Here is a 15,911-nt window from a genome sequence, read left to right on the forward strand (position 1 = left end):
TGTGGTTGGGGACTGTTCAGAGCAGCACCCTGGCACTCCTCCTGGCACTCGGGCACCCTGGCAATGCCAACTGATCACCCTGGCAGTGGGATCGTGAAAGGGGGTGGGGCCCGTAAGGAGGGTGGGGGCACCTGAAAAGAGAGGCCGAAGTGACCCCCATAGCGGGATGTCCTCACTTGTCCTGCAGGGCGTGGCATTACCTGTGGGTGGGGGATGTGGGGGACCCTCAAGCTCACTTAGAGATCGGGACACCCTTTCAAAATGGTGGCCCGATCTCTGAGGAGCCGGTCTCGCCGGCGTGTTCAGCTGCCCACTGTTGGCAAGATTTCTAAGTTTGGGCTAGATAGGGGAGAAATTCCACAAGGCCCAAAAAAACGACTAAGTGCTGACCGGTCTGTATCTCACCCACAAAGCCGGCGGGAAACACTAGCCATCTCAGTTGTGGTGAGTCTTGTTAACTCCCAGCCGGAGAGTTAATCTGAATGCTTCATGATAGTGGAGTTTTCTGTTGAATGAGGGTGAATAGAAATGTGCCTCTAATTCAGCCAGAAGCAGGCTTCCAGTCTAGAGGTGCCATCGCTTGCCAATTCCAAAACCGACTACAAAACAGGGGTGAGAAACAGGTACAATTGCAACTTGTGTAGCTTCTGACGTGTGCTTCTGTTGTGTTGGTGAATTGAAAAACAGAACAATTGATGGTCCCACATCACAAAGACAAACAGAGAACAAATTAGCTTTTTTTTTTAATGTGTTGAGCGTTTATAAGATTCGAAACAAAAAATTTAAATGACTGATTGGGTGACTGCACAGAAGTGGACAGCGTCGGAAAGTCTGCTTCCTAATTAAAAGAGAGCATGTGGAGTTATGAAGCATTACGTTGAGGGTCATCATGTGTTGGAAGGAGTTCAGAAAAGGTTTACCAGACTGATACTTGGAATGGACGGGTTGTCTTACGAGGAAAGGTTGGACAAGCTGGGCTAGACGAGTAGGAGGCAACTTTTGAAATAATCTTGTTTTTAAAAAAAATATTTCTTTATTCTCCTCCTTTGTCAAATTTTCTCCCAAATTTACACCCACCAACAATAAACAATAATCAGTAACAAATATGTCAATCCCCAAATCAATAATAATGATCCCATCCTCCCACCAACCCCCAAACATCAGCCCGCATGTTCACACAAACAAATTATAAAAAGGAATTAGGGATCACCCATAGTCACCATTTAACACACACAGCCCCTCTCCCCCCAACCCTCCCATCCACACGCCCCAACTAATGTTCGATGTTATCCATTTCTTGAAAGTGCATAATGAATAATGCCCATGAATTGTAGAACCCCTCCATCCTTCCCCTCAGTTCAAACTTAACCTTCTCAAGAGTCAAGAATTCCAAAAGGTCCCCCTGCCACACCAGGGCACAGGGTGGAGAGGTTGCTCTCCAACCTATTAGGATCCACCTTTGGGCGATCAACGAGGCGAAGGCTACAGCATCTGCCTCCGCACCCGTTTCCATCCCCGGCTGGTCCGACACCCCGAATATGGCCTCCCGGGGGCCAGGGTTCAGTTTCACGTGCACCACTTTAGAAATTACCCTAAAAAACGCCTTCCAGTAATCCTCTAGCTTTGGACAGGACCAAAACATATGAACGTGATTAGTGGGGCAGCCCCCGCAACGTTCACATGCATCTTCTATTCCTTCAAAGAACCGTCTCACCCTCGCCCTCATGAGGTGTGCTCTGTATACCACCTTCAGCTGTATCAGCCCCAACCTCGCACACGAGGTGGAGGCATTCACTCTCCAGAGCACATCACACCAGAACCCCTCCTCCATATCCTCTCCCAACTCTTCCTCCCACTTTGCTTTGATCCCTTCCAGTGGTGCCATCTCCTCATCCAAAATAGCTCCATACACCGCTGACACTGCCCCCTTCTCCGGTCCCCCCTGTCTTCAGCACCTCCTCCAGCAATGTGGAGGCCGGCTCCACCGGGAAGCTCTATATCTCATTTCTGGCAAAATCTCGAACCTGCATGTACCTGAACACTTCCCCCTGCTCCAGCCCACACTTCGCTTCCAGCTCCTTCAATCCTGCAAACTGACCCCCAAGAAACAAATCTTTTACTGCCTTAATCCCCTTCTCCTCCCATTTCCGAAAATTTCCATCCCACTCCCTGGCTCAAATCTGTGGTTCCCCCGAATCGGCATTTCCCTTGACCCTGCCCCCAATCCGAAGTGTTGGCGAAACTGCCTCCAAATTCTCAATGAAGCTATTATTAACGGACTCCCTGAGTACTTCCCCGGGGCTATCGGGAGCGGCGCTGTTGCTAGTGCTTTCAATCCTGACCCCCTGCACAAACTCTCCTCCATTCTGACCCACTGGGAATCAACCCCTCTGACCCAGCTCCGCACCTTCTCCACATTCGCCACCCAGTAGTAGTACATCAGGTTCGGAAGACCCAAACCCCCTGCCTGCCTTCCCCTCTGTAGCAGCACCTTTCTAACTCTGGCCACCTTCCCTCCCCATATGAACGACGTAATCCTTCCCTCAATCTCTCTGAAAATAGCCTTTGGCAGGAAAAACAGCAGGCATTGAAAAATAAACAAAAATCGCGGAAACACGTTCATTTTAACCGCCTGTACCCGACCCGCCAGTGACAGAGGGAGACCATCCCACCTTGTCAGATCAGCTTTCACTCTCCCCACCAAACTAGAAATGTTGTACCTGTGGAGCCCCCCCCCCCCCCCCCCCCACCCAACACTCCCGGGCAACTTGCACCCCCCCCCCAGAAACTTTTTGAATAATCTAATAATCTTTATTAGTGTCACAAGTAGGCTTACATTAATACTGCAATGAATAGCTCCGAGTCGTCGCACTCCGGTGACTATTTGGGCAAACTGAGGGAGAATTCAGAATGTCCAATTCACCTAACAAGCACGTCTTTCGGGACTTGGGGAAGGAAGCCGGAGCACCCGGAGGGAACCCACACAGCCACGGGGAGAACGTGCAGCCTCCGCACAGACAGTGACGCAAGCCGGGAATCGAACCCGGGTCCCTGCCGCTGTGAAGCAACAGTGCTAACCACTGTGCTACCGTGCCGCCCTTGAAAAAAATAGGATTCTGAGGAGCGTTGACAGGGTGGATGAGGAGAGGCTGTTTCCTCTTGTGGGGAAACCTAAAACTAGGGGGTCACTGTTTAAAAATGAGTCGCCCATTTAAAGCGGCGATGCAGACAAATGTTTCAACTCAGTACGCCATGAGTCTCGGGAATTCTCTTCCTGAAAAGGCAGTGGAAGCAGAATCTTGAATATTTTTAAAGCAGAGGTGAATAGATTCTTGGTCAGCAAAGAGGGTGAAAGGTTACGGGGAGGGGGATACAGATTTGAGGTCATGTCAGACCACCCATGGTCTTAGTAAATGATGGAGCAAGCTTGAGGGGCTGAGTGGCCTCTTCCTGCTGTTGTTCGCATGTTTGTATCATGGGTTAGCTCAGTTGGCCAGACAGCTGTTTTTTGATGCAAAGTGACGCCAACAGCGTGGGTTCAACCCCCGTCCCACTGAGGTTATCATGAAGGCCCCGCCTGTGGTGTGGTGACCCTCAGGTTGAATCACCACCAGTCAGCTCTCTCTCAAAAGGGGAGAGAGGGGCAAGGTTGAGAATGTGGGGCCTTCATAGATAACCTCAGCGGGTTGGGGATTGAACCCGTGCTGTTGGCGTCACTCCCCACCACAAATCAGCCTGTGGTCCTCTGGGATTATGGCACCTTCCATTGAGGGAATATTAGCAGCTTTGTGTGAATAGAAGGAAAATGGCAGCCAATCTAATGGGGAAAATGGAAGTGGTGAGAGTTTTAGTCACGAGGCTTAACGTTGTTACCGTTTCTTCACAGCCAACTTCTGTCGTAACTCCTCGGTGCTCATGGTCGATGAGCTGCTCTCGGCTTATCCACACCAGCTCTCTTTCTCTGAGGCCAGCTTAAGGATCATGATAACCAGTCACTTTGGACCCAAAACGAGGCTCAGCATGGCTAGTCGCATGCTCATCAATGAGGTATTTTACTCCCACCATCTGCAGTAGGTGTCAGGACGCAAGGTTCAGGTGTGAACTTCCAGGTCATGGGAGGCAACATAGTTGTCTGTCAGTGACCCAAATTCAAGTTATTCCTGTCCCACACAAACTGAGAATTTGAAATCCTGGCCTAGCGATAAAAGCTTTTTATTCTGAGACCTTAAGACCAACAATCCTGATATCCCCTTGAAAAAGCACATCCTTTAACCTGCGTTTTCTATTTTACTGAAATAAAGGCCTGAATTTTACTGGCCAACCGATTGGCCAGTAAAATAGGCGTACGCAGGCGGAGAAGGCTGTCCCAGCCACCCAAATGATCCCCACACTCCCAGCCCCAAACTGAGTTTCCCTTTCTGACCCTCAACCTCTGGAACCAGTTTTTTTGGACTTACCTGGCCGAGCTCCTGAGATCTCCTGCCTGCGTCAGAAGCAACCCCATCTCCCTGCTTCAGTGCTGCCATCCCTCTGATTGGACCAACAGCATTGAGAGATTGTACATCAATCTTAATGGGTCCAGGAGCCACTTTTCGCTGCAGTATTGGGACCCCGATGCCCGCAGTAAAATTCAGGCCCAGAACGTTGTTGCAATCAGCTCTGATTTTTGAGCATTCGGGATTACATCACTGAGAATGTAAATAAAATGTTGGGCCAATCTACTCTGCTGGCTCCCTGACTGTCCCTTACGTGCAGTTCCTGGCCGTCAATTGTCATAACACTTTTGCTCGTGCTAACATTTCCATAGATAGTCTTTCCATGAACCTCGCAGCATAGCAAATATCAGATCCCATGGAGTCCCAACTCCTTCGTGAAACCCCTTGACCCACTCAGTGCCTCTCTGGGCAGCACCAGTAAGTAATGGCCAAGGTGGGCGAATCTGTTGGTTCCCAATCCCATTGCATACATGGTGCTGCCCCGTGGCTCCATTCACTTCCAGTTCCCATTTCTCCATCACTCCTTGTTACTGAAAAGGCAGCTAACCTACCCTGCTTCCTCCTCCTGCCAACCCTCCTCAGCCCCACCCCCCAAACAGGAGTCAGGCTGTGTGGCATTGGCATGGCACAAATTTATGTCTGCAAGGAGCAGAACTTTGCCAGCTGTAGGGAACTTGTGCGATAGTGTGGCCGGGCCGTAGAGTCCAGCCATGTATCAGACAGGCAATGTCTTACTAGAACTGATGGAACAGTTGAGCATTGTGTGAATTAAGTACAGTCCCCATCGCATATAGCAGGTGTGTTAGTATTAGCGTGATTTGACCACACTTTTTTATGGTAAATATTTTTATTGAACATTTTTAAATTTATACACAAAAACATAACACAAAAACAAGAACAGCAACCCCCCCCCCCCCCCCCCCCCCCCACCCCCACCCCACCAATAGCTGATTGTGGCCAGGCTTTTAAAATAGATAACAAATGGTTGTCATCTTATATAGAACCTCCCACTCGAGCCCTCGGCCTGTAGTTAACTTTTTCCAACTACAATAATTCCAGGAGGTCCCCCAGCCACACCGAGGTACTGGGTGGAGAAGCTGACATCCACTCCAGCAGAACCCGCCTGCAAACAGTCAGCGAGGTGAAGGCTAAAACATCTGCCCCTGTTCCCGCATGCAACTTCGGCAGCTCTGACACCCTGAATGTGGCCTCTCAGGGGTCCTGCTCCAGTTCCCTGCCGAATATCGCCGATATGGTGCTGAAGAAATTTCACTAGCTTAGGACGTGCCCAGAACATATGTACGTGGTTCACTGGGCCCCTCCCACACAACTCGCACTTATCTTCTACCCCCTCAAACACCTGATTCATCCTTGCCCTCATTAAGTGAGCCCGATGCACCACCTTCAGTTGTCTGAGCTCGATCCTCACACACTGACGTGGCATTCACCCTGCTTAAGACCTCACACCACACCCCCTCCACCACTTCACCCCCTAGCTCCTCCTCCCATTTCACCTTAATCCCCTCCAGCGAGGCCCTGACCTCCCCCAGCAGCCTCCCATAGATACCCAAGGTTTTACCCTCCTCCAACCCGGTCAGTGACAGTACCTTTTCCACTAACAGCGCGGTTAGTGGAAAACTTGGAGCCGGAAAACTTGAGGAAAACCTCCCCGCAAAATTCCGGGCTTGCAAGTACCTGAATGCCTTCGATTGCGCGAGGCCATACTTCTCCACTAACTCCCCCAAACCGCCTCCCCAGGAACAAAGCCCCCATTACTGCCACCCCCTTGTACTCCCACCCCCTAAACCTGGCGTCCACCCTAGCCGGTTCAAACATAAGGTTGTCCCTGATTGGTATCATCTTCGCTTTAAAGTGCTTCCATAATTTTAGTAGCCACCACCACCGAGTTCCCCAAAACGTCCCCCCCGGGGGGGGGGGGAAACACGACACAAAGTGGGCCTGACCTCCATCTTTACTGCAACTGACTCCCCACCAACCCAGCACCTTCGCTGCACATCTCCTACCCCCTGACTGCCTGTCCCTCGTAGAACCACTCTTTGCATGCTCGCCACCTTCCCCTTTTTTGTTTATTCGTTCTTCGGGTGTGGCATCGCTGACTGAACCAGCATTTGTTACACTCGCTCAGCTAACGGCAGTGGGAGACTATCCCGTCTCTGTAGGTCTGCCTTCACTCTGCTCACCAAGCTTGTAAAATTTAGCCTCCGAAGCTGCGCCCAATCCCTTGCCACCTGAGTACCTGAAATGTGAGTTTGTCAGCTTGAACAGCAGCACCCCCCAAATTAGTTCCCCTCCCCGGCGGGGTGACCAGAAAACATTCACTTTTGTCCCAATTCAGTTTATACCTGGGAAAACCTCCGAACCGCTTTGGTATCCCCATTATGTCCCCCATCATCAGGACCTGGTCCATGACATACTGGAACAGGTTGTCAGCATACAGAGACACCCTATGCTCCTCCCCACCCTCATTATCCCCCTCCACATATACGAGCCCCTCAAGGCAATGGCCAAAGGCTCAGTCGCCAATGCGAATAGGAGGGGACATAGGGCACCGCTGCCTCGTTCTCCTCTGCAGCCGGTAGTAGCCCAAGCTTACATTATTTGTCCAGACACCAGCCTTTGGCTCCTGGTACAACAACTTAACCCACAACACAAACTTCAGCCCTATCCCAAATCGCTCTAGCACCTCGAACAGATACCTCCACTCCACCCGATCAAAGGCCTTCTCTGCATCCAGCACCACAGTAACTTCCTGCTCAACCCCCTCTGACTGAGACAACACCATATTTAACAGGCACTGCACATTGGAAGATAATCGCCTACCCTTCACAAATCCCGTCTGATCTTCCTCCGTGACCTGTGAAAGACACCCCTCCAACCTGACGGGCAACACCTTCGCTAAAATCTTTGTACCCATGCTCAACAGCGAGATTGTTCGGTACGACCCACATTACAGCGGGTCCATATCATTCTTCAGAAGGAATGAAATGGAGGCCTGACTCATCGTTTCTGAGAGCACTCGCTGAGTCACCGCATCCTCATCATCTCGCCTACACCAGCAGAAAAACCAACATATCCACAAACTTTTTATAAAACTCCACCGGAACCGACGCCGCTTACCGTCTCAGCTGGCACGCCAGCAGCCTGCTGGCCTTCTCCCCAGACTCATAAACTGCCCCCCTCGCCCATTTCAATTGCCATGCCAACTTATCTGTGGACACCAGGTCAAACTGTGCCTGCAACAGCTTCCTGTTTGCCCAAAGTTCTGGGGTTGGGTCCTCCAAATACTTCCCGTCCACCTCCAATATCTCATCCACTAATTGCTGTCCTTCCTCCCTCGCTTCCCTATCCACCTGTGCCTTATATGCAATTGCCTTCCCTCTCATCTCGGCCTTCAGGGCTTCCCACAATACCGAGGGAGAAACCTCCCCATTACTGGTAAACTCTACATCATTATCCGACACCTTGGCCAGCTTTACACAAAACACCAGGTTCATGAACAGCCCCACATCCAAACATCACCCCAGCCAATGAGCCGGCTCCCTCTCTTGGCCTGGAGCGGTCCTCTTTGCGTTCAAGACCGTATTCCTGTCCCCCAACAAAATCAACCATGTGTATCCATGTCCGGGATCCCCGCCATCATCCTCTTCACAAAGCCTACATTGTTGGGGACTTCCGGTGGCGGCAATGGAGTGAGCAGTCGCACATTTGGTGGCTCCCGCTCGAGGTGGTATTTTTCGGTCCTTTCCCGTCTGAGGGGCGATGTTTTGATGGAAAGAGATGTAGGAATACCTGGAGAAGATATGGCTGGTGGATGGATCCACAAACCCAGAGTGGGTTGAGACGCAGAGTGGGTCGAGAAGAAAGGAGCTGCTGGAACAGGAGTCTTCGTGGTGCACCACAGGTTAAGATGGAGGAGGGCACAGGGCCCAGTGGTCAACGGAGCAGCTGGTGGAATTTCTAAATGCTAAGTTCAGCCAGCAGAGGAAGGAGGCCTGGAGGACCTGGCCAAGGTGGAGGAGCCGGTTAAGGCAGGTATTGAGAGAATGGAGCAGTGGCTGGACTCCCATGGCCCAGAAAGTGGAGGAAGCCATGGGGGAGCACGAGGAGCAGCTGGCCTTGTTGGTAGCTGAGGTGGGGGTGATGCGGGAGACCCAGAAGAGGCTGAAGAGAAGGTGGAGGATCTGGAGAACCGCTCGAGAAGGCAAAATTTGAGGATTGAGGGGATGCCCGAAGGCCGGCACGTGTGTGACCAGAATGGGGAGGGGAACTTTAATCGTCCCCTGGAGGTCAACAGAGTGCACAGAGCGCTGATACGAAGGCTGCGAGTGGGCGAGTCGCCAAAGGCGATGGTGGTGTGATTGCACCGCTTTCTGGATAAAGAGAAGATTCTTCGATGGGTGAGGCAGACAAGGAAGTGGACCTGGGAAGGGAGTGAACTGTGGATGTACCAAGACCTGGGTGCAGATCTGGCAAAGAGGAGGGCCGGGTTCAATCGGGTCAAGGCTGCCCTCTTTAAGAAGGGGGTGAAGTTCGGGGTGCTGTACCCAGCCCGCCTTTGGGTGACTTTCCAGAAGCGTAATTATCATTTTGGTACACCAGAGGAGGTGATGGAGTTTCTGAGGGACAATGGACTGGCAGGAGAAGGACAGTGAACTTCAGAGGAATTTGTGAGGAGGTTTATTTGTTTTTGGGAATCTCTACCCCTTGAAATCTTTTAGTTTTGATGGCCGGGTGTTTGGTGGGCAGGTCCCTCCGTGGGGGGAATATCCCAGCGCCCACAGTGGTGGTTGGATGTGGGATTGTTGATGAGGAGTAGGTGTGCGAGCAGGTGAGGGCAGCCATTCGGGGGTATGTGGAGCTCAATGACACGGGGGAAGGTCACGGCCACTGCGCTGTGGGAAGCGCTTAAGGCGGTGGTTCGGGGAGAGTTTATTTCAATTTGGGTGCATAGGGAGAAGGCGGAATGGGCAGAAATGGAAAAACTGGTGGAAGAGATTCTGAGGGTGGACAGGAGGTATTCGGAGGCCCTGGAGGCGGGGCTGCTGAAGGAGAGGCAGAGGCTCCAGATGGAGTTTGGATTAGTGTCCACGGGGAAGGCGATGGGGTCGCTGCGGAGGGAAGGAGGGGCAGTATATGAGTATGGTGAGAAGGCGAGTAGGATGCTGGCCCACCAGCTGAGGAAGCAGGAGGTGGCGAGGGAGATTGGCAGAGTAAAGGACAAGATGGGAAGTGTGGTGTTGGACCCAATGGGGGTGATGGGGTGTTTGAGGCTTTTTACAGGAGATTGTATGAGTCTGGGGGGAAATGCAGCGGTTTCCGGTGTAGGTTTATGAAAGGTTTGGGGGGGGGACCTGGGGCCACTGCTGGTGAGGGCGTACAATGAGGCAAGGGAGAGGGCGGATCTCCCCCCTACACTGTCGGGCATCCACCTCTTTGATAGTGAATAAGGACAAGGATCCAGAGCAGTGTGGATCGTACTGTCCGATATTGCTATTGAATGTGGACGCCAAGTTGCTGGTGAAGGTGTTGGTTTCGCGAATTGAGGGCTGTGTCCTGGGAGTGATAGGCGAGGACCAACAGGATTTGTGAAAGGGAGACAGTTTAAAAAAAAATCTTTTTATTCTCCTCATTTTCAACATTTTCATCAATAAACGACCAAAGAAAAAACAAACAAAAGCAAATACAATAAAATCCCCCACACTCAAACCCCACCCCGCTCAATATACAGACCAAAACATCCACCTGTATATGCCACGTAAAAAACATGAATTAACAATCAATCCGTAAACTGTGTAACCAAAAACAACAATACCACCTACCTAGCCCCCCCCCCCCCCCCCCCCCCATGTGCAATGGCAACCAATTCTCGGAACTGCATAATAAACAGCCCCCATAATTGTGAAACCCTTCCTTCGTCTCCTTCAGCTGAAACTTCACCTTCCCGAGAGTCAAACAAATTCACATAGGTCCCCCCACCCGCCAAGCCGTGTCACAGAATGGAGAAGCTGACCTCCACCCCAACAGGACCCACCTCCGGGCAATCAGCGAGGCGAAGGCTAACATCTGCACCAGCACCAGCCCAGGCCGGTCCGACCTCCTGATAAAGGCCTTTAGGGGTCCTGGTTCCAAGTTCACCAGCACTAGCCCCGAGATGGCACTGAAAATCTCCCTCCAACAAACCTCTCACATTCCACGTAACTATCCGAACCGGGGGGCGGGTGTCTCTCGTCCCTCCTCCCCATCCCCTCCTATCCACCATCATCATAACTCCAGACCCTGCCCATTGGGCTTGGCCCACCCCATCCCATTGTTACCATCGAGCACACCCCCTCCCAGAATCCTCCCATCCACTTCCTCTCGAAAACACCTCACCCAGTATCGGTCCCCTCCCGAAAGGGAGACAGTTGTCGGCAAGTGTGAGGAGGCTGTTTAATGTGATTATGATGCCTCCGGAAGAGGTGGAGGTGGTAGTGGCGATGAATGCGGAAAAGGCTTTCAACCGGGTGGAGTGGGAATATCTGTGGGAGGTGATGGGGCGGTTCAGGCAGGGGTTTGTGGACTGGTCCAATCGCTGTACAAGGCACCGTTCCCAAGTGTGCGGACGAAGTGGGTGAGTTTGGGATATTTCAGACTGCATCGTGGGACGAGGCAGGAGTGCCGCTCTCCCCATTGCTTTTTACCTTGGCAATAGAGCCACTGGTAATGGTGCTTAGAGCGTTGAGGGGGTGGAAAGGGATTGTGTTGATAGGGGGGGGGGGGCGTCAAGCACAGGGTTTCGCTGTACAGGGAAGACCTGTTGCACACTTCAGACCATTAGGGGCATTATAGGGATTTTGGAGGACTTTGGCCGGTTCTCCAGGTACAAGATGAACATGGGAAAGAACAAGGTGTTCCTGATTGAGCCAAAGAGCAGGAGAGGAGATTAGGGAGCTGCGGCTGATGGTAATAGGGGCGAGTTTTAGATATATGGGCAGTCACGTGAGTGTGGTTGGGCACAGCTGCACAAGGTGAATGTAACTCGGTTGGTGGAGCAGGTGAAGGGGGACTTTAAGAGGTGGGATGTGCTGCCACTGTTGTTGGCGGACCTGGTGCAGACAGTAAAGAAGACTGTGCTGACAAGGTTCCTGTTTGTATTTCAGAACCTCCTGATCTTTGTCCCGAAGTCATTCTTTCAAACGGTTAACACACTGATCTTTGGGTTTGTATGGGCGGGGAAGACTCCGCGAGTCAAAGGTTTTTTTTCGGAATGGGGGGGGGGGGGGGGGGGGGAGGGGGGGGGGGAGGAGTGGGGGGGGGTAAGCGTTGATGAATATAATGAAATACTACTGGGCAGCAAACATCGCCATGGTTAGGAAATGGGTACTGGGGGAGGGGTCGGTTTGGGGGCAGATGGAGGCGGCTTCTTTTCGGGGAACGAGCTGAAGGGCACTGTTCACCGCGTCTCTGCCGTTCTCGCTGGTCAGGTACTCCGTGAGCCCAGTGGTGGTGTCAGCCTCGAGGGTGCGGGAGCAGTGGAGGCAGCACTTGGTACTGGAGGGTGCCACAGTGTCGGCACCGATTTGTGATAATCATAGGTTTGCAGCGGTGCGTGGGGAGGCCTGCGAATCACGTCCACGTGTCTTGGGCGTGTCCGAAGCAAAAGGGGTTCCGGCAAGGGTTTGCGGACGTAATGTCTGAGGTGTTGGGGGTAAAGGTGGCCCCAAGTCCAGAGGTAGCACTATTTGGGGTGTTGGAGTACCCGGGATTCCAGGGGTGGGAGAGAGGCCGAAGTTCTGGCCTTTGCCTCCCTGATAGCCCGGAGATGGATCTTACCACTTGGATGGAGGAGATCGGAGCCGCCGAACAATGTGGGTGAGTGACCTGTCAGAATTCCGGAGGCTGGAGAAGGTTAAGTTCGTCCTGAGGGGGTCGGTTGATGGGTTCGCTCGGAGATGGAAGAAGTTCATTGATTTTTTAAGGAGGATTGAGGAGTCAGTAAAAGGGGAGGAAGTAAGGGGGTTAAAAGTGGGAAGGCAGGATGGGAGGAGGGGGCAATAGTAGGGAGCGGGGGGTGTGGGCGTTGGTTATTTATAATGTTGTACAATTTTGCTTCTGCTTCGGTTTGTTTTTTATCAAAATGCCTGAATAAAATATTTAAAACGAATAAAGCCTACATTGTTCCAATTTGGTGGACCAAGACTCACCAAACCACCAACCTCCAGCACTCCCATCACTGTCTCATTCCCCCCCCCCCCCCCCCCCCCGATCTTCCATCTCCATCTGGAACCGGATTCATTTGTTTATCAGAAATCCAGCACCCGCAAGTGCATGAAAACCCTTGCCCGTTTCCTGGGCTCCTAAACCCCGTACATTCCATGTCCCGACCGGATCGGAGGGGCCCTCACCCACCCTCCCCTTCCCCCCACTCAGCCATTATCCTTCTGGACAATGTTCCCATGCCCCCCCCCCAAGCTTCCTGGGCCCATACAAGATGGCACCTCTGATGCACTAAGCGTCAAGAACCACAAAGACATGTGAGACTTTAACCAAGGCCTTAATACACTACATTGGAAGCTTACCCAACACAGACGACCCCAGACAAAATGGGTCAGGTCTCAGAAGCTGGGTCTTATACCTAACTCCCGGGGGAGTGGCCAAGGCGGAGCTCTCCGTGGCCAGGTCAGGTTACATACAGGAGACCGAACCTCTACAGAGCTGCAGTACAATACACAGTGCAATACACAGGATTACAGGGCCATGTTACACACAACTATTATATAACTATGTACAATGCTAGGGAAGTACAGTGGTGTATCACCACATTAACCCCTTGTTTAGAAGGAAGTCCGGGGTGAAAATATGGAGTAGCAAACACAGTGAACAAACAGGGAGTAACAAACAGAGTCCATCAGGAGGTTCCGTGTCGTCAGAGGTCGAGACGAACGATGGGTTTGGTCGATCTCTTTGAACGTCGGAGCTGAGGAAGTGTCCGGCGGTATCCGTGCGGTCGGTGGTGCTGGGTCGCGAGGCGGCATGACGTCCCCCACTGCTTCGGCTGGCTCGAGGCGAAACTGCGGGATGACAGCGGCTGGCACGGAGTAGTAACAGGCCGAGGGATCGACGGGAGCGGGGTGGAGGTTGCAGGGCGGGGGCGGCAGGGGCCCCAGAGGGGGCCAGGTCCTTGATGGAGACGGTCTCCTCGCGCCCGTCGGGGTACGCTATGTACGCGTACTGTGGGTTGGCATGGAGGAGACGGACTCTCTCCACTAGGGGCTCCGCCTTAGAGGTCCGCACGTGCTTGCGGAGCAGGACGTCTCCCGGGGACAGGAGCCAGGACGGAAGCGATGTCACGGATGCCGATCTCCTGGAGAAGAGAAACATCCGCTCATGAGGGGTAGCATTCGTTGCAGTACACAAAAGGGACCGGATGGAGTGGAGTGCGGCAGGGAGGGCCTCCTGCCAACGGGAGACTGGTAGGCCTTTGGACTTGAGGGCTAGCAGCACGGCCTTCCAAACTGTCGCGTTCTCCCTCTCCACCTGTCCGTTCCCCCGGGGGTTGTAACTGGTCGTCCTGCTCGAGGCAACGCCCCTGGCGAGCAGGTACCGACGCAGCTCCTCACTCATGAAGGAGGAGCCCCGGTCACTGTGAATGTAATTGGGATAACCGAACAGCATGAAGAGGTCGTGGAACGCTTTGATGACGGTGGCGGAGGTCGTGTCGGTGCAGGGAATGGCGAAGGGTACTCGTCGATGACATTGAGGAAGTACGTGTTGCGGTTGTGGGTGGGGAGGGGCCTTTTGAAGTCAATGCTGAGACGTTCAAAGGGGCGGGTAGCCTTGATTAGGTGCGCCTTGTCTGGCTTGTAGAATTGCGGCTTGCACTCCGCACAGACTTGGCAGTCCCTAGTCATGGCCTTGACCTCCTCGACTGAGAAGGGCAGGTTGTGGCCCTTGGTGTAGTGGTAGAACCGCCTGATGCCCGGGTGACAGAGGTCATTATGTAGTGCCCGCAGTCGGTCATCCTGTGTGTTGGCACAAGTACTACGGGACAGGGCATCAGGAGGATCATTGAGCTTACCTGGCCGGTATAAGATACTATAATTGTAGGTGGAGAGTTCGATCCTCCACCGTAATATCTTATCATTTTTGATTTTACCTCGTTGTTTGTTGTCGAACATGAACGCACTGATCGTTGGTCAGTAACGAGGGTAAATGGTTTTCCGGCCAGGTAGTGCCTCCAGTGCCGGACGGCTTCCACTATGGCCTGTGCCTCCTTCTCAACAGAGGAGTGGCGGATCTCGGAGCCTTGGAGTGTGCGGGAAAAGAAGGCGATGGGCCTGCCCGCCTGGTTGAGGGTGGCACCCAGGGCAAAGTCGGAGGCATCGCTCTCGACTTGGAATGGTGCAGACCCGTCTACCGCATGCATGGCGGCTTTGGCGATAGCGGTTTTTAGGAGGTGGAAGGCCTGGCAAGCCTCGGGCGGGAGGGGGAATGAGGGGAACGGAGGAGGGGTCGGGCCTTGTCAGCGTACTCGGGCACCCACTGGGCATAGTAGGCAAAGAACCCGAGGCATCGCCTCAGTTCTTTGGGGCAGGTGGGAATGGGGAGTTCGAGAAGGGGGCGCAGACGGTCGGGATCAGGGCCGAGGACACCGTTCTCCACCACGTAGCCGAGTATGGCGAGGCGGGTGGTGCCGAAAACACATTTTGCCTCGTTGTACGTGAGATTGAGGCGTTTGGCAGTTTGGAGGAATTTAGTGAGGTTGATGTCATGGTCCTGCTGGTTGTGGCCGCAGATGGTGACGTTGTCCAGATACGGGAAGGTAGCCCGCAGTCTGTTCTGGTCCACCATTCGGTCCATCTCCCGCTGGAAGACCGAGACTCCATTGGTGACGCCAAAGGGTACCCTAAGAAAGTGGTAGAGGCGGCAGTCCGCCTTGAAGGCCATGAAGTTACCGGGCGGATAGGGAGCTGGTGGTAGGCGGATTTCAAGTCTATGGTGGAGAACACCCGGTACTGTGCAATCCGGTTGACCACGTCAGATATGCGGGGGAGGGGATACGCATCAAGCAGCGTGTACCGGTTGATGGTCTGACTGTAGTCAATGACCATGCAGTGTTTCTCGCTAGACTTGACTACCACCACTTGGGCTCGCCAGGGGCTGGTGCTGTGAGCAATGATCTTTTCCGAGAGAAGGCGCTTAATCTCCGCTTGAATGAATTGGCGGTCCCCGAAACTGCAACACCGACTTTTAGTAGCCATGGGCTTGCAGTCGGGGTTGAGATTAGCAAACAGTGAAGGGGGGGCGATCCTGAGCGTGGAGAGACTACAGGTGGGACCTGGAGGGGGGGGGGGATCAGGGAAGAACTGGGGGTTGGAGACCGTGAGGGGGGGGGGGAGGGGGCCATTAAAATGC

At 53.0% G+C, this 15,911-nt stretch overlaps 1 protein-coding gene across 1 annotated transcript in view; it reads left to right on the forward strand.

Annotated features, from left to right (window-relative positions):
* Positions 1-15,911, forward strand: part of slc24a3 (solute carrier family 24 member 3) — a 633,998-nt gene that overhangs the window by 588,272 nt on the left and 29,815 nt on the right. The window contains exon 11 of the mRNA XM_072505510.1: positions 3,887-4,047. Within this exon, the coding sequence (XP_072361611.1) occupies positions 3,887-4,047 (161 nt within the window). The remainder of the gene's footprint in view (positions 1-3,886; positions 4,048-15,911) is intronic.

The sequence above is a fragment of the Scyliorhinus torazame genome, chromosome 1, assembly GCF_047496885.1.
Source record: "Scyliorhinus torazame isolate Kashiwa2021f chromosome 1, sScyTor2.1, whole genome shotgun sequence".
Lineage (NCBI taxonomy): Eukaryota > Metazoa > Chordata > Chondrichthyes > Carcharhiniformes > Scyliorhinidae > Scyliorhinus > Scyliorhinus torazame.